General features: G+C 39.7%; 1 protein-coding gene across 1 annotated transcript in view; it reads left to right on the top strand.

Annotated features, from left to right (window-relative positions):
- mad1l1 (mitotic arrest deficient 1 like 1) overlaps positions 1-20,032 on the top strand; it is a 67,160-nt gene that overhangs the window by 19,960 nt on the left and 27,168 nt on the right. The window contains exons 12-16 of the mRNA XM_011477875.3: positions 680-820; positions 996-1,052; positions 2,834-2,925; positions 3,115-3,205; positions 18,796-19,027. Coding sequence (XP_011476177.1) covers positions 680-820; positions 996-1,052; positions 2,834-2,925; positions 3,115-3,205; positions 18,796-19,027 — 613 coding nt within the window. The remainder of the gene's footprint in view (positions 1-679; positions 821-995; positions 1,053-2,833; positions 2,926-3,114; positions 3,206-18,795; positions 19,028-20,032) is intronic.

Raw genomic sequence — 20,032 nt, forward strand, 5'->3', positions numbered from 1 at the left:
TGTTCAGCTATCGTGATATAACTCAGCCGTCAACTAACTGATTTGACAGATTTTTGTTTTAATTGATTTTTATTTTTAAAAAAAAGCCCCTCTCACCCTCTGCGTGTGGTTTCTCATATAAGCTCAGGTCCTCTACCAGAGGCCTGGGAGCTTGAGGGTCCCGCGCAGTATCTTAGCTTTTCCTAGCACTGCGCTTTTCTGGATTGAGAGGTCTGAGGTGTTTTCTTTTATTCATTCATCTTCTACCGTTTTTTCCCTTTCGGGGTCACGGGGCTGCAGGAGCCTATCCCGGCCACTTATAGGCGAATGCAGGGGACACCCTGGACAGGTCGCCAGTCTGTCTCAGGGTCACATTCACACCTATGGACAATTTGGGGTGACCAATGAACCTATGAAGTGAGGCAAGAGCGCTAATATGTATTAAAATATATTTTTTTATCTATATATATAAAATGTTTTATTTTATTATTTTGGAAGGCTGAAAACATATCTCATGCCCAGCCCTGAGTTTACTCTTCTTCTTCGTCTGGGTGTGCTCTTGGTTGCTTGGCATAATTCAGATTTAGTTTTGCAATGATCTTGTAAACGTTTTATTCAGAACTGTACATTTTCAGCAAAATAGGTATCCAACATTACTTTATCTTTGCTGTAAGTGTCTCCTGTTTTTTTTATGTTCCAGGAACGGGATGGGATGCGTTCAATACTAGAGTCTTATGACAGCGAGCTGGCATCTACAGAGTACTCCCCTCAACTTAACAAGCGACTCAGGGAGGCAGAGGAAGTACTGCAAAGGACACAGAACCATAACTCAGAGATGGAGGTAAGCATGTTTCAGGATCCTCAAAGGCACTCTTATCACAAATATGCAAAAGATGTACTCTCTTCCACCTAATTCCTGTATAACTTGTCTTTTCTACTATCACTGAACATAAAGCTTAGCTGCGGTGAATTTAGTATATAGTATTTATTTTTTTGAATTTTTTTTTGTCATTTAGGCTCAGCTGACTAAAGCAGAGGAGGATGTGGGGGCACTCAGACTACAGTTACAAAGAGTGAGTTTCTGAATTTAGTTTATTTTAGCAATGTTTTCTAAGGCGTTTATCCTTGACTAACTAAATAGAAGACTCCTTCCTTAACCTAAGCAATTGAAGACCCACTCTGATCATCTTTTGATCAGTTATAAAAGCATTCCCAGTGTTTTTTTTTGTCTTTTTAGTAATTTTGATGCTGTTTTTAGCTAAAATGACAAAATAAAACTGTTGTTTTCGAGGACATCGTTTCTGCAGAGCGCCAGTAGTTCATTCAAAATTTGCCTCTGAGCTGTGGGTGGAAGCACTGCCGTGGGGCAACCCCACCCTCTGTCGCCGAGAGCTCAGAGCTTTATTTTTATAAATATAAGTCATCCATCATCAGAAAAATGCAGCAAGATCGTCTTGAAAACACGGTTTTTATTGGAGTGGGTCTTTAAGCAGTTTAAAACCAGAAAACAGCATCAAAAAACAACAAAAAAATAGGGATGCAAATATTTAGTGATCACATAACTTTGTTTGCTCTGCCATCATTACTGAAGCCTTGACTTCTTTTGTTGGTCATTTATTTATTTATTTATTTATTTGAATTAGGACAATGCATATTAAACAATGTTTCAGCAGCTGCTTTAACATAAATATGCCAGAGTTAGCACAGGAGCTAAATTTCATCTGTTGTCATGCCTGCAGCCCTGTGAGGTGCTTTGTAACTAAAAGTGCTCTAAAATGATTTCTAATTGATTCAACTTTGAATAGAATCCTCTAGGTCTGTTTATAGCTTCAGCCTCTCGCTGGTTTGAGAGTTTTCTTTTATCTAGTTCTGTTTGTCTAGATTAGAAAGTGTCATTCCCAGTGCTTTTCAGAAAAAAAGAATAGTTTCCAGTGTGGTCTTGATCATTGTCAGAGTTTTTTTTTTAACATCAGCAGCAAGACTGTTGCAGGTATTAGCTGCATGAAACTAAAATGCTGCTCCACCGTGTTTAGCCCTGATTTAGGGCTCTACCCTGCCCCTGGCATCTTTGTATGCATTGTGGAATGGTTTGCTCTCACTCCAAAAAGAGTTGGGCTTTGTTTAAGAACCAGGGCTGAGAGCCAGAAGTCAACTTAGGGACATGCGGATGACCTGGTGCTGAGCCAGGCTCAATTCTGAAGCCAGGCTTGTCATAAAAGGCCTACCAGCGTCCCAGTCATAAGGGACCACCCACATGCCAGAGATTTACTTTGGTGCTCAGCCGTGTGGTTGTGAGGTAGAAGAAGCAACATGGACACTCTCAGACAAACCAAGTACTGTGTCCTTCCCTGCTTTCTGTTTGTGACTACTTGTTGCCTAGGTGACATCAACATAGCCATGGCAATGAGTATTGACATGTGAAATGCATCAGTGTCTGGCTTTGCTGTAACTGCTTATTTGTCTTTGGAAGAGTTGTCAGGATGCAGAGAGATGAGCAGATGCTACCAGAAAACAGAAAGTAATGCTGCCTAAATGTAGATACATTATTAAATAGAGTATAGCATTGTTATTTCATTTTTTTTCATCAATTAAAAAAATATACATATTTTAAACACACACTCATATACATATATATATATATATCACATAGACATGGGATCGTGAAAAATATGTCAGGAATCTGATAAAAGAACAGAAAATTTGATTCTGTGAACTTTTTATTACTGAGTCTAAAAGTTGATGCAATGATTTTTACATATTTTATGTTTTTAAAGTACTAAAAGTTTTCTTGCAGGCATGTAGATGTTCAAATGTGGTTCAGTCTTAATACTCACCTTGATGCTCTTTGTTTCAGGTGGAGATGGAGCTAGATTCTTTAAAGAAACAGCCAGCTTCTTCCCCTGAAAGCAGCTCTTCAGTGAGCAAAGAAGAAGAAAACACTCTCAGGTAGATCATTCGTGGAGCTTGATGTTTTAATAAATGTTCCGCAACGGGAAAAGATTTCCCACACAGTAAAATCGACTCGCTCAAACATTAGAAGGTGCACAGCTCGGCCTCAAGGTCAGCTCTTTTGTCCGCATCATGCATGTGTTCATTGAGCTGATTGGATAATCTGTTTATCCACTGGCTTTACAGAAAGAAAATTGAAGATTTGGAGGCAGAGCGGCAACGTTTGGAGGAACAGAATAACATTTTGGAGATGAGACTAGAGAGAAACAACATGCAGGTAGGCAGCAATCCTCCCTCCAGCTGTAGTGGGTTTTCTTTTGTTTGATAGATTAACTGGCCTGGCGAAAGGAAACCCATTTAAAAACCCCAGGAGTAGCATTTGTTTGCAACATGCCACAGGTTGGTTCCTAGAAATATTTCTCACTTTCGACATTTCTTTAAAAGGCAGACTTGGATGTTGTTCCACTGGAGTTCTATGGAATCTTTAAGCCTTTTAAAAAGCTTTAGCTATTTTTATTTCATCTGTACATCAGAGCTGCAACACATGCCATAACTACCGTACTTAAACATAATTCTGAAAAGAATTTTTAAAAAAAATGATCAACTACATTAAAAAATATATTTTCAGCCCACATTGTCTGCAGAATTTTAAGAACATCTTTTTAGTGATCTCCTGCTTTTCCAGGAAAACTATGAAAATCTTCCAGTTTTTTCTTTAGATTTTACATTTTTTTGTGGGGGGGAAATGACTGCAAGAAATCGGTCTTCTTTTCCTTTACAATGCCATTAAAGACATTAAAAGGAATGCGGAGGAGCATCAATTCAAAAAGGCCAAAGGCGGCAAACCATAGCTGTGATTCATTGATCTGATCTCTCAGATGAGTCTGAACAGTCATCAGTCATAGGGATTCCCATTTCATGCAAAGGTATAACTGGAATCTGCCTTGAAATTATTCTAACATTATGCAGATGCTAGTCCACCCCGTGCCTCCAGCCAGAATCTTTCAACCTATTCATTTTGTGTCGGGCTGATTAATGAGCTAATTCCATCATTCATTTTTGTGTTGGTTTACTCGTTTCAGGCATGTTCGAACATTGTGTTCCAGCCTTATTTAAGCAGCGATAACAGAAGCTTCTTGAATAACATGACAGCAGTGGCTGGGAGGTTTGTGTTGTTCAGACTGACCTGAAAGCATCCCTTTCACATTTTCCTTCAAGTCCTTTTTCTGCACAGCAGCATCCTTTTTCATTAGTTGTGAGCCTTGTGTGCGTGTGTCTTGCATCAATGAAGACTGTGCTGTGGCCTGTGCTATTTCCCTAGTGGTTCAGACATCTGAGGTGCTTTGTTCTCAAGTGAACAACATTTTATGGCAGACTTACAGTACATTGTTACGTTATTACATTAATATTCACACAGCTGTTTCAAGTAGGAATAAAAAGCTTTTACCTTGGTCAGAGACAGCATTGACTCTTTGGCTCTACCTTATCAAAGATGAACCATTAGAGGGTATAGATTTTCACTGTGAGCATGTAAATCTATAGTCCATGTCCTTTTTGGGAGAAATGAACCCCTTGTATAAAGCATCAAAGGAATTATTCAGAGGGCTGTCAGTAGAAGTCTGAACGCCAAGGACTCTGGCAGCATCTGGTTCTTTTGGTTTATTTTAGCAAAGGTAACATACTTCTGCAGGCACAGCAGAAGTAGTTTTGATGTTTAGGACTTGTAGCTGAGACATGTTGAGTAATGCTCATTTACTTTAAAATCAATAGAAAAAAACAATAGACCAATTATTGTCCGAGTCACAAGTGCCCTTCAGGGTGGGAGCGGGGTGGATGCAGGCGATACATTTGTACATCTGTACTGGGCACGCAGGAAATATCAAAGTGGTAGACGACTTGGTTCATTAAAAGGCGAGTATGTTTATTCATATTTTCTTTTAATGGGTATGCTGCTGGCGACAAGTTGTAGTGAGCACTTACATAACATGTAAAGGTAAGAATTGATAAGATGCGGCGTGTCGTACAGATTTTTCATTTTTTTCTAACTCTGCGCTCTATGCAAGGAGCCTGTTGGTGCTGTTCAAGTGAAAGGTGCACGCCCCTTGTGCTTCCCTTGCCCTATCCTTTGCGTGCAGTCTGGCTGTTTAGGACATTAGACAAGCACAGCGTTGTGGAGTGCTGTGTAAAGGGCATCGTACGAAAGCATCACATGCCATAAGTGCGTGTAACTGACATTAATCTTACAAATACTTCACAATTTATTTAGCACACACACGACAACCGTACGTTCCATTTTCCTTACATCTCTTAGGTGGCTGCACAAACCACAAGAGAACTGCAAGACACACCTGTGCTCACCTTAAAATGCAGCCCGTCCTGTCTATGACCCTCCACGGGCCTGGACAACCCAAAATCCACAGCACCTGAACAGGTACATGTGACTAAAGCGCGAGCAGGTGCATGTGACTAAGGCACAAGGTGCAACATCACTTTTTAAGTTTAAAACAGTTTATACAGTTTATAAATATCGATTATACCATTTTTTTGGCAAAGTTAAAACTGTCCTTTTCAAGGACATTGTTTTTTGCAGAGCGGCAGTAGTTCACCAGAAATTCTGACTTGTGGGCGGGACTATTGGAGCGGAGTAAGCCTTCCCTTATTTCCCATCATCCCTTTGGTTGCACATTCTCCCCGCTAGCTTACAGCCCCCACAACCCCAACCTAACATTACCAGTGCAACAGAAATGCCAAGCAATATTTTAGCAATCCGGCCGGACATGGATCTGTCAGGGTGAGGAGGGCTCGAGAGCACACGGTTCTGAGGCAAGAGGGTTTAATTGTAAACAAAAAGCGCTGCAGAGCAGGGTAACAAAACTAAAACTAAACTTACTGTGGCAAAACATGGAACATGGCATGAAGGGAGTCGGGGGAAAAGACGTTAAAGACATTAAGGACGTTAGAGACGTTAATGAACCAGCACAAGAGGAAGGCAGGGACAAGACTTATATACAGACAGGGTAGACAAGACACAGGTGGACATAAGGACAGATTGGGACAAAGGAATTAAAACTCAAAAACATGACAAAACAGGAAACCTTTCAAAATAAAACAGGAACCAGAACTCAACCATGACAGAACAAGACAGAAAGCAAAAACCAATACAAAGAAACCCAAACCATGACAGGATCGACTTGTCTCCAAGTGGATGCACCTCAATGGAACAGAGCAGGGAGCTTGTGGCCCACTGATTGTAGCACCTATATCACTGCTACAGGCTTTTTTTTCTACAGCATTTCTCCTGACTCACAAGGCTTTGAATGAAGAAAAACTCAGAAATGCAATTTAAAGCATAATTTTTTTTAATAGATGTCCTCCATCAGAGAAATGCCACAAGAACATGTTAAAAAACAGCAGAAACATACTTTTCATTGCAGTGGGTCTTTTAGAACTTGTTTTTGCAAAAAAAAATGAAACCACAACTAAAGCCTGCCAATGTGCACCCTCAAGCTTTGAGGCAAAGACATGTTGTAATAATGAAAACAGAAATGATTTTTGCGGAGCTTATCAATATATCGTTCTTTTAAAATTATTATTTAAGCAACATTTCTGAACCGTTAAAGTCCACGAGGCTTCAGTCGGCTGAAGCTTGAGGATTCAAAGGACTACCTCTCTGGCTGGTTGCAGCGTTATTCCAAAAGAGTTTCACATTTACTTTGATGTCTGCCCGCATAGCATCAGGCCCGGGTTGCCCACAGATGTTCTTCTGCCACTTGTCTGAGGCAAGAACAGGCTAAAGTCTAAGAAGTCGATGGTATGGCTGTGTCCTCTTTTGTTTGTTTTTCATTTTTTTATCGACTCTTTTTATACACAGAAAGTGTGTGCTTAATCTCAATCAAGTTTTTGAATTCTATGACTCAGAGGAGTCATGCTTATCGAAGCCTACTAGGGCACTTGAGTGAATTGTGTGTGGGTGAGTTTGCTGGTTCAATTTAGCTGGGAAGTGAGTGAAAGTCCCTGTCTTTTCAAGCGTCACAACTTCTTTTAAGGCAGTGGAGAGCCAAGTGTGCACAGGAGTATTTTCCAACACTTGCTTCAAGGTTACGCAGTCAATGGATCAGGTCAGTTCTTTGGAGCTGATTTTTATTACTCCTCCATGGTCTAATGCACACCCAAAGCCCTCCACATTAAAGCGTGTGAAGAGATGAAGGGACTGAGTCAAAAGGCGCTGGATGGAGGGAGAGGAAGGCAGAATGAGAGTGATCTGACGCAGAAAGTGATGATGAACACACTTTTGTTGCTCTAATCCTGAAATTGCCATTACATGTGTGTGTAGTTTGTATACCAGACAAATCTAAACTCTGCATGTGAGATTACTCAGGTTTCTGCTGGATTATAGTACAGGAACATCAGGGAGACATGATTCAGCTTGCTTTAATGTTTATTTGAAACAGAGGGATTCACTGTGTCAGCAGTTTACTTCAGCATTAATGAAATAAATCTAGATGAATAGATTTTGGCTTGATAGAGTGAGCAGAGTGTGCTCTCCTCTAAATCACTATCACAGTCAGACTGTGCCTGCAGTCTCCCAATTTATTTTCTATCATCCACCCTAAAAGTTTCAGCAAAAGAGGAAATTCAGTTTTTTCCAGGATGACCTTCAAATAAATCTATAGCTTGCAGAGATCCGTTTGACTTTCTTTCAATGCAAAGTGAAAGAAAATGAGTTAAAACTCATAAATGATTCTACTGTGAATTGTGATTACCTTTCCTATTGGTATATTAATGCATAGAAAAAGTAATCAGCACTAATGGTAGTTGGTCCATATCAAATATTCATTACCGGTATTTGTATTGCAAATCTGGTTAGCAATAACAGAGGTTTAGATTTGCTTCTGGATCATCACTGAGTTGCACATTGAACTGGTCAATGACCTAAAGAGAGCTGGTACTTTATGAAACAGAACCTGGACAGTTTCTTTTAGCTTTGTTTTATATGTCTGCTGCTAATGAGCTCTTATCATGAAGGGGTGCTACACTTGGGAGAGCTTCAAAGCTGGGAGCTTTTTATTTTTAGAATTTGTCTTTCCAGTTTTGTTAAAGTTAATTATTAATGTCTTTATAAACTTAGATCTTTTTAAACTTGTCTGCCAAGTTTGTCAAACAACTTTAAGAAACCAGTTCTGTGTGGAACAAGTCAAGACTTTTTATTCAGCAACCTGTTGGAAGTTTTTAAAACTGCAAAACTCTTCTTATTCATATGTCTGTGTTTTTACTCTTGTGATATTCTTAACAGACCTTTCACTACACGTACATATGTATGTATATATAGTATTTTGGGACAAAAATGCTACACGGTAAGAGTACGTAAATCTTTGTGAGTAGATATTTTAGTATTAACAGATGAGTCGTTTTATTATAAAAACAGAAAGCAGCCACTATCAAATTTTATTCTCTGCTGTAAACGTGCAATTGGGGGAGCATGGCATATCTAAAACGCCTCTTGCTCCAAGGGATGCGCTCGAAAAGCGCGCGCTAAAGGAAAACACTGCTGCCTTGGTGGGTTTAGATCCATTGGGAGGGAACTGCGGAGGCCCGCGGGGCAATCCGGGCCTCAATAAACACTTCAGTGGGATGGAGTGGTCTTCTGACTGGGACTTGACGTGCCGTAGAGCAAGTAGCGACTTTCTGATGACAGACAGAATTTGCACTCAGCATGTACAGTGACGTAGGTGTGACATTTTTATTTTTTGGGTTATTTATCTTTCCTGGCCTGCGATCTACCTTCATGTCCATGAAGATCGACCGGTACATCGTGATTGAACAAATGAGCACCCCTGGGTTAGACTAACAAACAACAGCTTCATTCTAATTCATTTCAGTCTTTGATGGAGGTCTTTTTTCCCTCTGCTGTTGGTGGTTGGTGGACTATTGTTGGTTGAAGAAGTGGAGGAGGAAGTCATGTTCCTGAGCAAGGAGAGCGAATAAAAGGCAGGCCTGCAGAACTCCAAGCAGGATCTTTGAATATAATGTCTTTGACAGCATACATTAGAGTTGGCTGACATGATGGAAAAAAGAAATGCGGATGTCCTGTATGTTCAAGAGATCAAATAGAAATGAACCCAGGTTTGTAGATTCGGACCAGGATCTATTATGTGGTAGATTGAAAGAGGAGCGAGATAGGAGAGATCCTGAAGATGTTTGGAGGTGAACAGTGTCAGATCAGTCTGAAGGTTTGTCGGTGGCTATGCCTCCCTTTGTGGAAGTGAGCTAGAGGAAAAGGAGAAATTCTGGAGGATGATATGAGGTGATATCTTGGTAGAGTGATTATTGAGGCAAACTTTCATGGACTCATGAGTGAAAGAAACACGAGTGATAAGGAAATGATTGGAAAGTTTGGTGTTCATGACACAAATGTAGAAGTACAGGTGGTGAACTTTGCTAAAAGAATAGAAAAGCAGTGGTGACTACATTTTTCTAGAAAAGAGAGAAGGTGATGTGTAAAAGTGCAGAGAAGAATACACATGTTGATTGCATCTTGTCCAGATATTTAAAGCTGAAAGAAATCAGGGACTGCAAAGTTGTCAGGAAGTGTAGCCAGACAGCATAGGATGTCATGCTGAATGAGAAAAGCAGATGAGGAGACTTGTTGGAAGAAGTAGTGCATAGATAGGAAAAGGTGTAGGTTGGAACAGGTGGAGGAAGGTTTTAGGTGTGAGATGTGACAAAAGAATTTGTGAAAAGTTGTAAAAGACTGTGGTGAGAGCAGCCGTGTTGTTGGTTTAGAGATATTGGCTCTGAGAAAGGGACAGGAGACGGAGCTAAAGATGTTAAAGTTCCCTCTGGGAGTGACGAGGATGGATAGGATCAGGGAAGAATACATCAGAGGGACATGTTAGACTCATGTTTTTGTAGATAAATGCAGGGAAGCCAAATCAAGTCGGTTTAGACACGCTAAGAAGAGGAATAGTGGTTACGTTGGTATAAGGATGTTGAGGTTGGAGCTACCAGGAAAGCGCAAAGAGGAAGTTCATGGATGTTGAGGAGGACTAAAAGGGTGGTTAGGAGGAGAACCCAGAGGATAGTGTTATATGGGGGTGGGGGATTCTCTCTAGTTTTTTTTCCCAGTTTCCTTAGCAACTTGGAATATTAAGAGGGGTAAAGAGAGAGTTATCACAAGAAAGTTTAATAACTTAAAAAATGTCTGTACCTTTGTTTTATGATTTATCTATGCTTAAATAATTGATGACAGACTCCCTTATAATGCACTGTAGTAACTACTTTCAAATTGCCTATTAAAAGAGAGAAGAAAGGTCATTCCAGCACTTGGATCATAATAATGACAATTCTGTCTCAAGAAAAATATTGAATTTTGCACAAATCCCTCCAGGAGACTCTTCACTCAGATGCTCTACGTGTGAAGACGAGCAGACCTTAAGGCTTTTTCCCCTTGAAAGTTACTGCTTTGCAGACCTCTGCGGTCATGCTTTCCAGGCACAAACTGGATCTCCCTTCACTTATCTGTAAACTCCCTAAAGCTCAAGTCCCAGAGGCAGAGCCTGCCACACATTTAGAGGCTACCACTAACGCGCATGTCCTTTTTTTTGTTATTGCTCTGATTCTTCTTCCATGCTCTTTCTTATTCGTACTCTTTCCAAAACTGGATGCCTCTGGCGTTTATGAACTCATTCTGAAATTGGCTCACACGCCTGAGGGCCGTCAAATTTTTTTAGCAATTCAGTCAATGACTTTTCTGCTCACACGTTGCTACGGCAACCACACAACGTTTAGGTCAGTTGCAGGAGGTAGATCATTGAGTTTTGTGTGGAGGCTCAAAAACTATGTTTCACATAAAAAAATAAATTAAAAAAAGCCTAAAAAAACCAAAAATTTGTTGGAGACATTTCCCCAAAGACTCTTGCGCCAATGATCATTTTTCTTAAGGTGGAGGAGCATAATGTAAGCTTAATTCTGAGTATTTTTTTTCCTTTTATTCATCTTCTTCCGTTTTGTCCCTTTCGGGTTCACGGCGCTGCCAGAGCCTATCCCGGCTACTTGCGGGCGAAGGCAGGGGACACCCCGGATAGGTCGCCACATATCCCACATACATTCACTCTCACACCTCACACCTAGGGTCAATTTAGAGTTGCCAATTAACCTATGAAGCACGTTTTTGGACGGTGGGAGGAACCCGGAGACCCCAAAGAGAACCCACGCATGCACGGGGAGAACATGCAAACTCCACACAGAAAGGTCCCCCATTGATGTTCGGTTTCAGATCCCCCAGCCGGGACTTGAACCTGGGCCTTCTTGCTGTGAGGCAAGAGCGCTAACCACTGTGCCACCGTGCAGCATTCTGAGTATTTCTGTATTCAAATCTTGATGAATCGGGAGAAAAAAATGCCTTTGAGAAAACTCCTTGTTGTGATGCTCCCCTCCATTCTGATTCATCCACTTGCAGACAAATATATGCATGAACCTTTTCATTTTCCACGTCTGAGCTGGCATCTGGCTCAAAACTGTACAGCTGAATGGCTCAGATATTGCTTGGGGTTGTGAGGGGCAGTAAGCTAGCAGGAGAGAGTGCAAACAAAGGGATGATAGAATATAAGGGCAGGCTTACTTCTGCGCCACAACTCCGCGATGAGTTTTTGATGAACTCCTGCTGCTCTGCACAAACTCTGTCCTAAAAACTAACAGGTATTTGATGTTGACTAAAAACAACATATTCAAAATTAAAAGACCACTGGAAACACTTTTACAACAGATCAAAACATGATTGGAGTGGGACTTCAAACAAGACAATATTTTGAATCAAAGTGTGACATTACAGTTCCAAAAAAAAGCCCTTCTAAAGCCTTTCATACAGTACTCTTAAAACTACAGCGTTAAAATGTTTGAATCTGGATGCATTTGTCATTCTGGGGTTCACCACCCCAAAAACAACATATAATATGTTCCTGAATTTACAGGCAGCCCAGAAGTACCAAAACATTGCAGCTCCTCAGCTGCATAAAAAAAAAATAAAGTTTTTTACTTTATTTTTCTATTCACACCAATTGTGTGTGTTATTATTTATTTTTTTCTACTGCATTTTCTGTTTGTAGTAGGACACACATTTTGAGGGCCACTCTGTACATTTTGGAGAAAATTTAAGACTTTTATGTTTGCCTCATGGTTGTTAAAGTATATAGAAAATATAATAAGAGGCAGAGAGCCGCATGCAGCTCAAGAGCCGCCTGTTAACCCCCCTTGCACTTAAAAATGAAAGTCCCGCCCCGCTGCCTCGTCGCATTTGATCAGCAAATTTCAGCCAATCAGAACAACCAGAAAGGTTACTGCCCCCAAGTGACAAAAACACCCCTGAATACCGCCCCCCAAGTGACTAAAACGCCCCTTTAACACTGAGCGCAAATTCGAGCAAGTGCTCAAAGGAGAATTGACCTCGCAAGATCACCGCTCAGTTAGCATTGCAGCCGTGCAGTTGTAAAATGCAGGGTCGCTCGGTTAGAATTGCGCCTGCACGTTGTGAGTTTCACTCACTCAGTTCTTGAACACGCCCGCTAAGTTGTCTTTACGCCCTTTCACTTTATGGCAGAGATGAAACTCCATATACAGTGAGGTCAATAAGTATTTGATCACCCTGTGATTTAGCAAGTTCTCCCACTTAGAAAACATGGAGGGGTCTAAAATTTTCATCATAGGACCATTTCCACAGTGAGAGACAGAATCTGAAGAAACATTCAGAAATCACGTTGTACGTTTTTTTAAAACAATTTATTTGTACATTACTGTGACAAATAAGTATTTGATCACTTGAGTTAAACAACTTTAATATTTGGTACAGAAGCCTTTGTTAACAATTACAGAGGTCAAACGGTTCCCGTAGTTCTTCACTAGGTTTCTGCACACTGCAGCAGGGATTTTGGCCCACTCCTCCATACAGATCTTCTCTAGATCTGTCAGGGTTCGGGGCTGTCGCTGAGCAACACGGAGTTTCAGCTCCCTCCAAATATTTTCTATTGGATTTAGGTCTGGAGACTGGCTAGGCCACTCCAGAACCTTGATATGCTTCTTACGGAGCCACTCCTTGGTTTTCTTGGCTGTGTGCTTCGGGTCATTGTCATGGTGAAAGACCCAGCCACGACCCATCTTCAACGCTCTGACAGAGGTTAGGAGGTTTTTGCCCAATATCTCACAATACAGAGCCCCGTTCATCCTCTCCTTAATATAGTGCAGTCGTCCTGTCCCCTGTGCAGAAAAACACCCCCAGAGCATGATGCTTCCACCCCCGTGCTTCACTGTAGGTATGGTGTTCTTGGGATGATGCTCCTCCTTCTTCCTCCTCCAAACACGCCAAATGGAGTTAAGACCAAAAAGTTCTATTTTGGTCTCATCTGACCACAAGACTTTCTCCCATGACTCCTTTGGATCATCAAGATGTCTTATGTATTCTGATCATCTGCTGTTCCTATTGAAGCAAATGCATTCATTCATCTACATTAATCTAATTTGCCTTTTTAAACGACTTTTTTCACACTTTATTTTGGCTCCGTCCGTGATAAATAATGTCTCTTCAGACCTTCCTACCCTATGTTGTTGCAGATTGATAAATGTTACGAGTGCTTCAGTGAAATTTGTAAATAACATTAAAAATTAAGATTGTCTTGCTCGGGCTGGGCGATATAGAATTTCTTTATATCATGATAAAGTTTTCTTTCCCTATCAGGTGATAACAATATATCACAATGTAATCCAAATAGATATCTTGGGGTGGGGATGGCTGGGCACTCTCCCTCCTTCTTTTCACGTTCCACCATCCATTTTAGAAGAACATAAACACTCACCTGAGCACAGGTGTTAGCTCACCTTTGCACTAACAGTTTGCATGACTGAATGACTGAAATATTTCACACTATCTGTTTTGTGTACATGTCGACAGGTGGACATTTTTGCAGCTAGCAGGTGTGTTTATAACATTTGAGTGTGTGTGTGGACAGGCCCCGCCCTTTTTGTACTACATTTGAACCTTACCATAATGATTAACAACCAGTAAACTTGTTGCTTTATGCTGCTTCATGGTCTTACCCCCCTTCCCCTCCTATTATCACCCCCTACCCCCCCTCTCTCTAACGTCCCTCTCTCTTCTTCCCCTCTGTCCTTTTCCGTCCGGTCCAACACCAAAGATTTTCAGACATGATTGAAATCAAAAAAGTTTGGCCTCAATTACAAAAGGGGTTTATTCAGACATACCTTTGGTTTGTCTGAAGATTAATAACCCCTCTTGTTAAAGTAAAATATGTCCAACACAAGAGGCCCTCAGCTCTCATCTGTCTGCCCAGCTGTTGGACAGGACAAGTTAGAGAAAAAAAAAAAAAAAAAAAAAAAAATAGATATAATATGAGCGCTCTGTGGCTCATAGAGGAAATGTGTGATGATAAGCAGGTAGTTTAGTATTGTGTCAATGCAGCACCTAAATTATTGCGCATCAAAACCCCAAATCTGCAAATCAAAATGCATAAATTGAGAACCAAAACCTATCATTTGCAACCAAAAGCTTTAACCCAAAGCACAATCGTATTTCTCAGTTTTGTTCCATTTGTTTTCTCGCCATTCTGAAATCCTGTTTTTAAGTTGCAGTTTTATTTTGAAATCGTCTTTTTGACATTTTGAGAAAAATACAATGTTGGATTTCTGTCCTTATTCTACTGTTTTTTTTGTCAAAGTCTTGTTTTGAACCTTTTTTTTTTGCCGTCTAGAAAAAATTTTGGGTGGAAAAAACCTAAAGCAAAGTGAACTGCAATCTCTGTCTTATCGCGTTAGAACAGGGGTCGGGAACCTATGGCTCGCGAGCCATATATGGCTCTTTTGATGGTCACATGTGGCTCGCAGACAAATCTTTAATTTTACTTTTTTTCATTAGACCAGTCCTTTTCGGGCGCGATGCGATGCCAGAGGCGCGCAGTAGTAGCGGTGCTTGGAGAAAAAACTATCAGTTTACTATTATCTATTTCACAGAGTTTGTACCACCCGGAAAACTGTGAATTGCCGTGCCTAAAACTGCGCGCTCTCGTCTCTGAGAAAGAGCGCGCAGTTGCGGGGACGGGATGTGTGAGAGAGAAAGCAGAGGGTGGGGGTGAGGTGTTGTGGGGACAGGCTGCAGGTGAATCGCGCAGGGATTGTTAAAACGTAAAACCCGCTGCCCGTCACTCACTGCGGCGTGTGAGTGTGTGTTTGGCTCCATGTCTGCATGTGAGCAGTCTTTGTCACATCTACAGAACATTCAGACCAACCTAAGATCACGTTTAAAGTCTCAACGCCTGCATGAAGCAGAAACTCACCACGTATCAACCAGACTAGACAACAAAACTACCACGAGAAATACTCATCATTTATTAGCAACAGCATAACAATGTTATTAAAAAGGATCCACAGACTTATTGTACTTTAAAAATGTTGAAATTACATCAAATGCACACATTCACTTGTATATTTAGTTTTAAAAATATTGTCGCGGACTGAGTTTAACTTGGCTGTCGGGCCGCGTTAAAAGTTCTGGGGTTCATTGAAGGCATCAAGCAGAGATCTGATTGGCTCTCAGTTCTGTCGCTCAGCCTGTTGTTAGGTAATTTGGACCAATGGGGTTCAGCTATGGGCCGAATAAGGAAAATGGGAGGGTTGGAGCGAGAGCAGGTGAATATAAAGTTGGGAGAAGCGCTCTCTCTCGTCTCGGCAGGAGAGATTCAGGAGTTGATGAATTAGTTGTATGGCGTTTGTTGCTGTCTACAGTAACCAGAATTAAGAACCTTAAAAGAGGTTAAGTCTCCGTGCATCAGTGTGGGAAAGAGACACAACATTATTGTATGGCTCTTTCGAAATTACATTTAAAAATATTTGGCGTTTATGGCTCTCTCGGCCAAAAAGGTTCCCGACCCCTGCGTTAGAAGATCTTTGCAGCATTGCAATAATGTTATAATTATATAAAAAGAATAATATGATTTTATTAGTACTATCTTGCTGTATGTTTGTTACTTCTAACCTAATTTTAAAATGTCTCCATAAATTTAGATTATTCAAGCATAAGTGTAATGTAAAGTGCTCAACAGAATAAAACAAGATTTAAAAATGTCAGTTGAATATTAGTGAAATGACGCATGAAACTGTTAAAAGAATATATAATAAATTAGGCCTCCTAAATGTGCAGACAAACCAGCAATGGCAAAAATGTGAAGTGGCTCAAAAATAGAATTAACAGATTTTGTTTTTATTCCCTTATTGATATTAAAAACGAATTTAGGTTGGTTTGATAGGGATCCTTGCTGCTGTCCCAAAGGCTTGGTTTCCCATTCTAAACTGCAATTATGATTCAAATCTAGTTTTAATGAAACAAACAAATGAAGAAAAATATGGACCCATCCTGCAGAAACTCATTGAAAAGGCTTCAGATAATCACTGCTTACGTTGTGCATTCCACTTTTCTCATCATAATCAGAAAGTTTTTATTGCCGTGCACAGTAGAGGGACACTTTAAAGTACTACAAAGAACAAATCAAGTGGGAACATTCTAATAGAAAAAAATGAGGTCGGGCAATATCGTAAAGGAAGAGAAAGTTTAAGATGGTGTGTGAGGGGGGCGGGGGCTATAATATTACATTTATTCATGTGCGTTTTTTTGTTGTTCCATTATGAAGTCGTGTTAATAGTCATGATGTGTGCACATAGAGCACGCAAATGTATTAAATGGTCTGCTACAAATGTATTTACTAATAGAAGTACAGTATATTCTGTAAAGCCCAACCAACCAATACTTCTGCATGTCTTCTGCTGTCCCTCATGAAAAAAAATACTGTCATTATTTATGTCCCATTTCAAACTGGGCGTTAGCTACCAGGCAGATGTCCTCATATTTGCCTCTCTAAAACAATGATATTACAGACTCTTAATGTGAACAAACTCTAATTATAAAGCACTATACCTTATTAAAAAATATTTTCTTGAGACTTCTTGGCTGTCCCTGTTTTTAAGTCATGCTCTGTACATTTTAATCAGCTTTTCTTTTATTCCTATACTATGCAATACTTTGTCAAATAGCTTGTGATGCTCCTGGGGCCATTCCTCTTACTTAGCATTTTGTTGAGGCACAGAGAAATGACAGGGAGCTTGGGTATTTCAGCAGACTTGGCTCTGTAGTGAGTGGAGCTAGATCCAAATAACGGTGAGCAGAGCCAATTAGAGTACAAAGGCATTTGGACTTTGCATTTTTGTACTTCTTAAGGTCTCAGGACTGTTGTTTTTTTTGACCTGTTTAAAATTTGTTTTAGTTGTGTCTTTTGCATTTTTATAAAGGAAGTGAAACATTTTTGTCACACTTGAGCTCTTAGTTGACACCATTTCAACCACCGTCACATTAGGAAGCATAATGTTATTGACTTCAAAGCATGCTTTTTTATGTTTTTTTTTCTTTCCTATTTCGATTTTATAACCCAACAACAAGCCAGTGTGTACACATTTAATATAACTATAATTATCATAAGGCAGTTTAAAAAAATTAACAAACTATCAATTAATTTCGTACTGCAAACTTTAATCAGTGATACGGTAGTAGGTTAAAAAAAACAAAACAATATGGGATGCAGGGGTGCAACGATTAATCAATTAATTGATTTATCCAACCAGATCATTCTCTCTTAGCCAAGTTGTTAGTCGTATCAAATCAAATCGACCCATACCATTGGGGGTAAAAAACTAAAAAAGTTTCAAAATGAGATAAATCAAGGAATTTGTCTTGGAAAATACATTTGGATTTTTACTATAAGGTAAGAACGACCAAGTACTATCACAGCAGACAACACACATGTGATGACAGCAAAAAATGAAATGATCAGTCCATCATTCCAGTCAAATGTATGGAAACACTTTGAATTTAGCAAAGACTGGTGACCATATAGTGTGCTAGAATGTTCTAATAATATTCCCTTTGGATTATTTGGTTGTGGAACAACAACAGTGGGCTGAACTTTGTACACATTTAATTTACACTGGATTATGTTGCAAGAAATACAAGGAATCTGGTAAACTTCAACTGCACTGTTCAGTATCCAGGTATTCATCTCTGAGTCACACTAGTTGAGGTTTTGGCTAAAGATGTCCTGGATCGATTTTACGTCAGGGAATCGGATTAAATCGGATCATTCAAAAGGATCAAATATTGACTATGAATTGTATTGGCAAACACAAATGTTGATATTAATTGTTAGACCCCTTTGACAAGAAAAGCAAGCTTTATTAAGATGTTCTTAGGTTTTAACACAACGTAAAGAGTGATAGGACATCTTTATGCCATTCTGTTAACGGAGAGATGCTGGTTTTATACATGAACCGGTATGTCTTTTATCATCTGCTTTTTCCTCCTGCAAAGATTTATTATTCTAATGGGGAAAATTGTATCATCTTAGAATGTGTCTTAATCGATTTTGAAAATCTTTTAACAAGATGATGCTAAAAAAAAAAAAAGTAGGCCTAGTTTAAAAAAAAAAAAAAAATCTACAACAACGCTATATTATACCCACAATATATACCCACAATATATATATATAAAGTGTGGGTTTGCAGCCCTATAAGATGTGGTCTTTAATTTATTACAGTTTTTCTGGTCATAAAACACAGAACATAAAACCACAGATTTTTCTTATGGGATGACATGATGCAATTAAAAAAAAAAAAAATTTCATCTGTTATATTCCTGAAAATCCGATTGCAGTACATTTTAGTTCATATGTTCTTCATAAATATGTAGTCTTGAGGTGGTTTAAGAAGCAGAGTTTTGCGTTAAATTGCTCTTTCATTGATTGGCATTACTCTGTGTTTCAGGGAGACTATGATCCAGTAAAGACCAGAGTTCTTCACTTTAGAATGAACCCCTCCAGTGTTGCCAAGCAACAGCGGCAGCAGGAAGTGGAGACTCTTCGAGAGGAAGTGACAACTCTGAGGGAACTTGTACGTTCCTTGCAGGAAGGAGGTGGAATTCTGCATGCACAAGACAGCTCGGGCATTTACACCCCCAATATCAGCCTCAGTTTACCGCCATCCAAGGAGGTGCAGGGTAAGATGCCTCAGACATGGTGACAGACCCTTTCATAAATCATTGCCTTTTTGGATTTTCAAAAAGGCATGCAGTTAAATCGCAGGAAAACAACACAGTTATAAGAAAGAAAAGTGTTTTTTTAAAAGGTGTAAAATCCGTTTTTTTGTTCGTTTTTTTTGCCGATAATATGAAAATTCAGGGTGTCTGCAGGGTTGTAAAGAATAATTGAAGGGGAAACAACAAAAGTGCAAAAATGAAGGGCATTAAAGTGTTAAATTTGCTTTAAATCTTAAATATTTTTCCATCTGAAGTTTTTCATTTGATGCTTTCCAAACGTATGCCTTTAAAGAAACAAAGCACCTCTTTGGCCCACCCGACTCATAGTCAGTGTGGTGTCTGTGGCAAAGGATTCAGTGAATCCACAGGTCAAAATTTGAATGTGTGATCAGTTAACTTTCATGCTGTATCGACGCTTTAACCAAATGAACATTGCTAGACATTTTATGAACAAAATCTGCTGATTTACTTGGCTCACTACCACTGAGGCAGTGTTCAGTGTTTAATATGTAGTGGGTGGACCGTCTTTGTAATCTATCGCTGTAATCCTCTGAATTCTGCTACTGTGGTCACTTTCACAGAGTTATCTTTTCATGCATTTGTTTCATAATCTTTACTATTACATCCATCAGTTTAAGTAAGGGGTAATGTCTGACGAGATGTTTATCATGTAAGGGTTAATGGCCGACGAAGTATACATTATCACTTTTTAGCGCACGCCGTGGAAGCCTGAACGTTCCGACGTAAAGCGTTAAAAATTGATAATGCCCACTTTGAAGGCAATTAACCCGCTTATACCATACAAAAGCAATAAATATTAATCAGTTTTTAGTCCTTAATTCTTGTTTTTTTTTCTGATTTTGGATTGCTTTTCTCACAAAAAGCGGACTATTTGTTACGTGGCGCCGCAACACAGTTCAGAGAGAAAGTTCACCTCTTACTTTTAGTCCTAATGATGAAGCAAAA

This window comes from Oryzias latipes, chromosome 1, assembly GCF_002234675.1.
Source record: "Oryzias latipes chromosome 1, ASM223467v1".
Lineage (NCBI taxonomy): Eukaryota > Metazoa > Chordata > Actinopteri > Beloniformes > Adrianichthyidae > Oryzias > Oryzias latipes.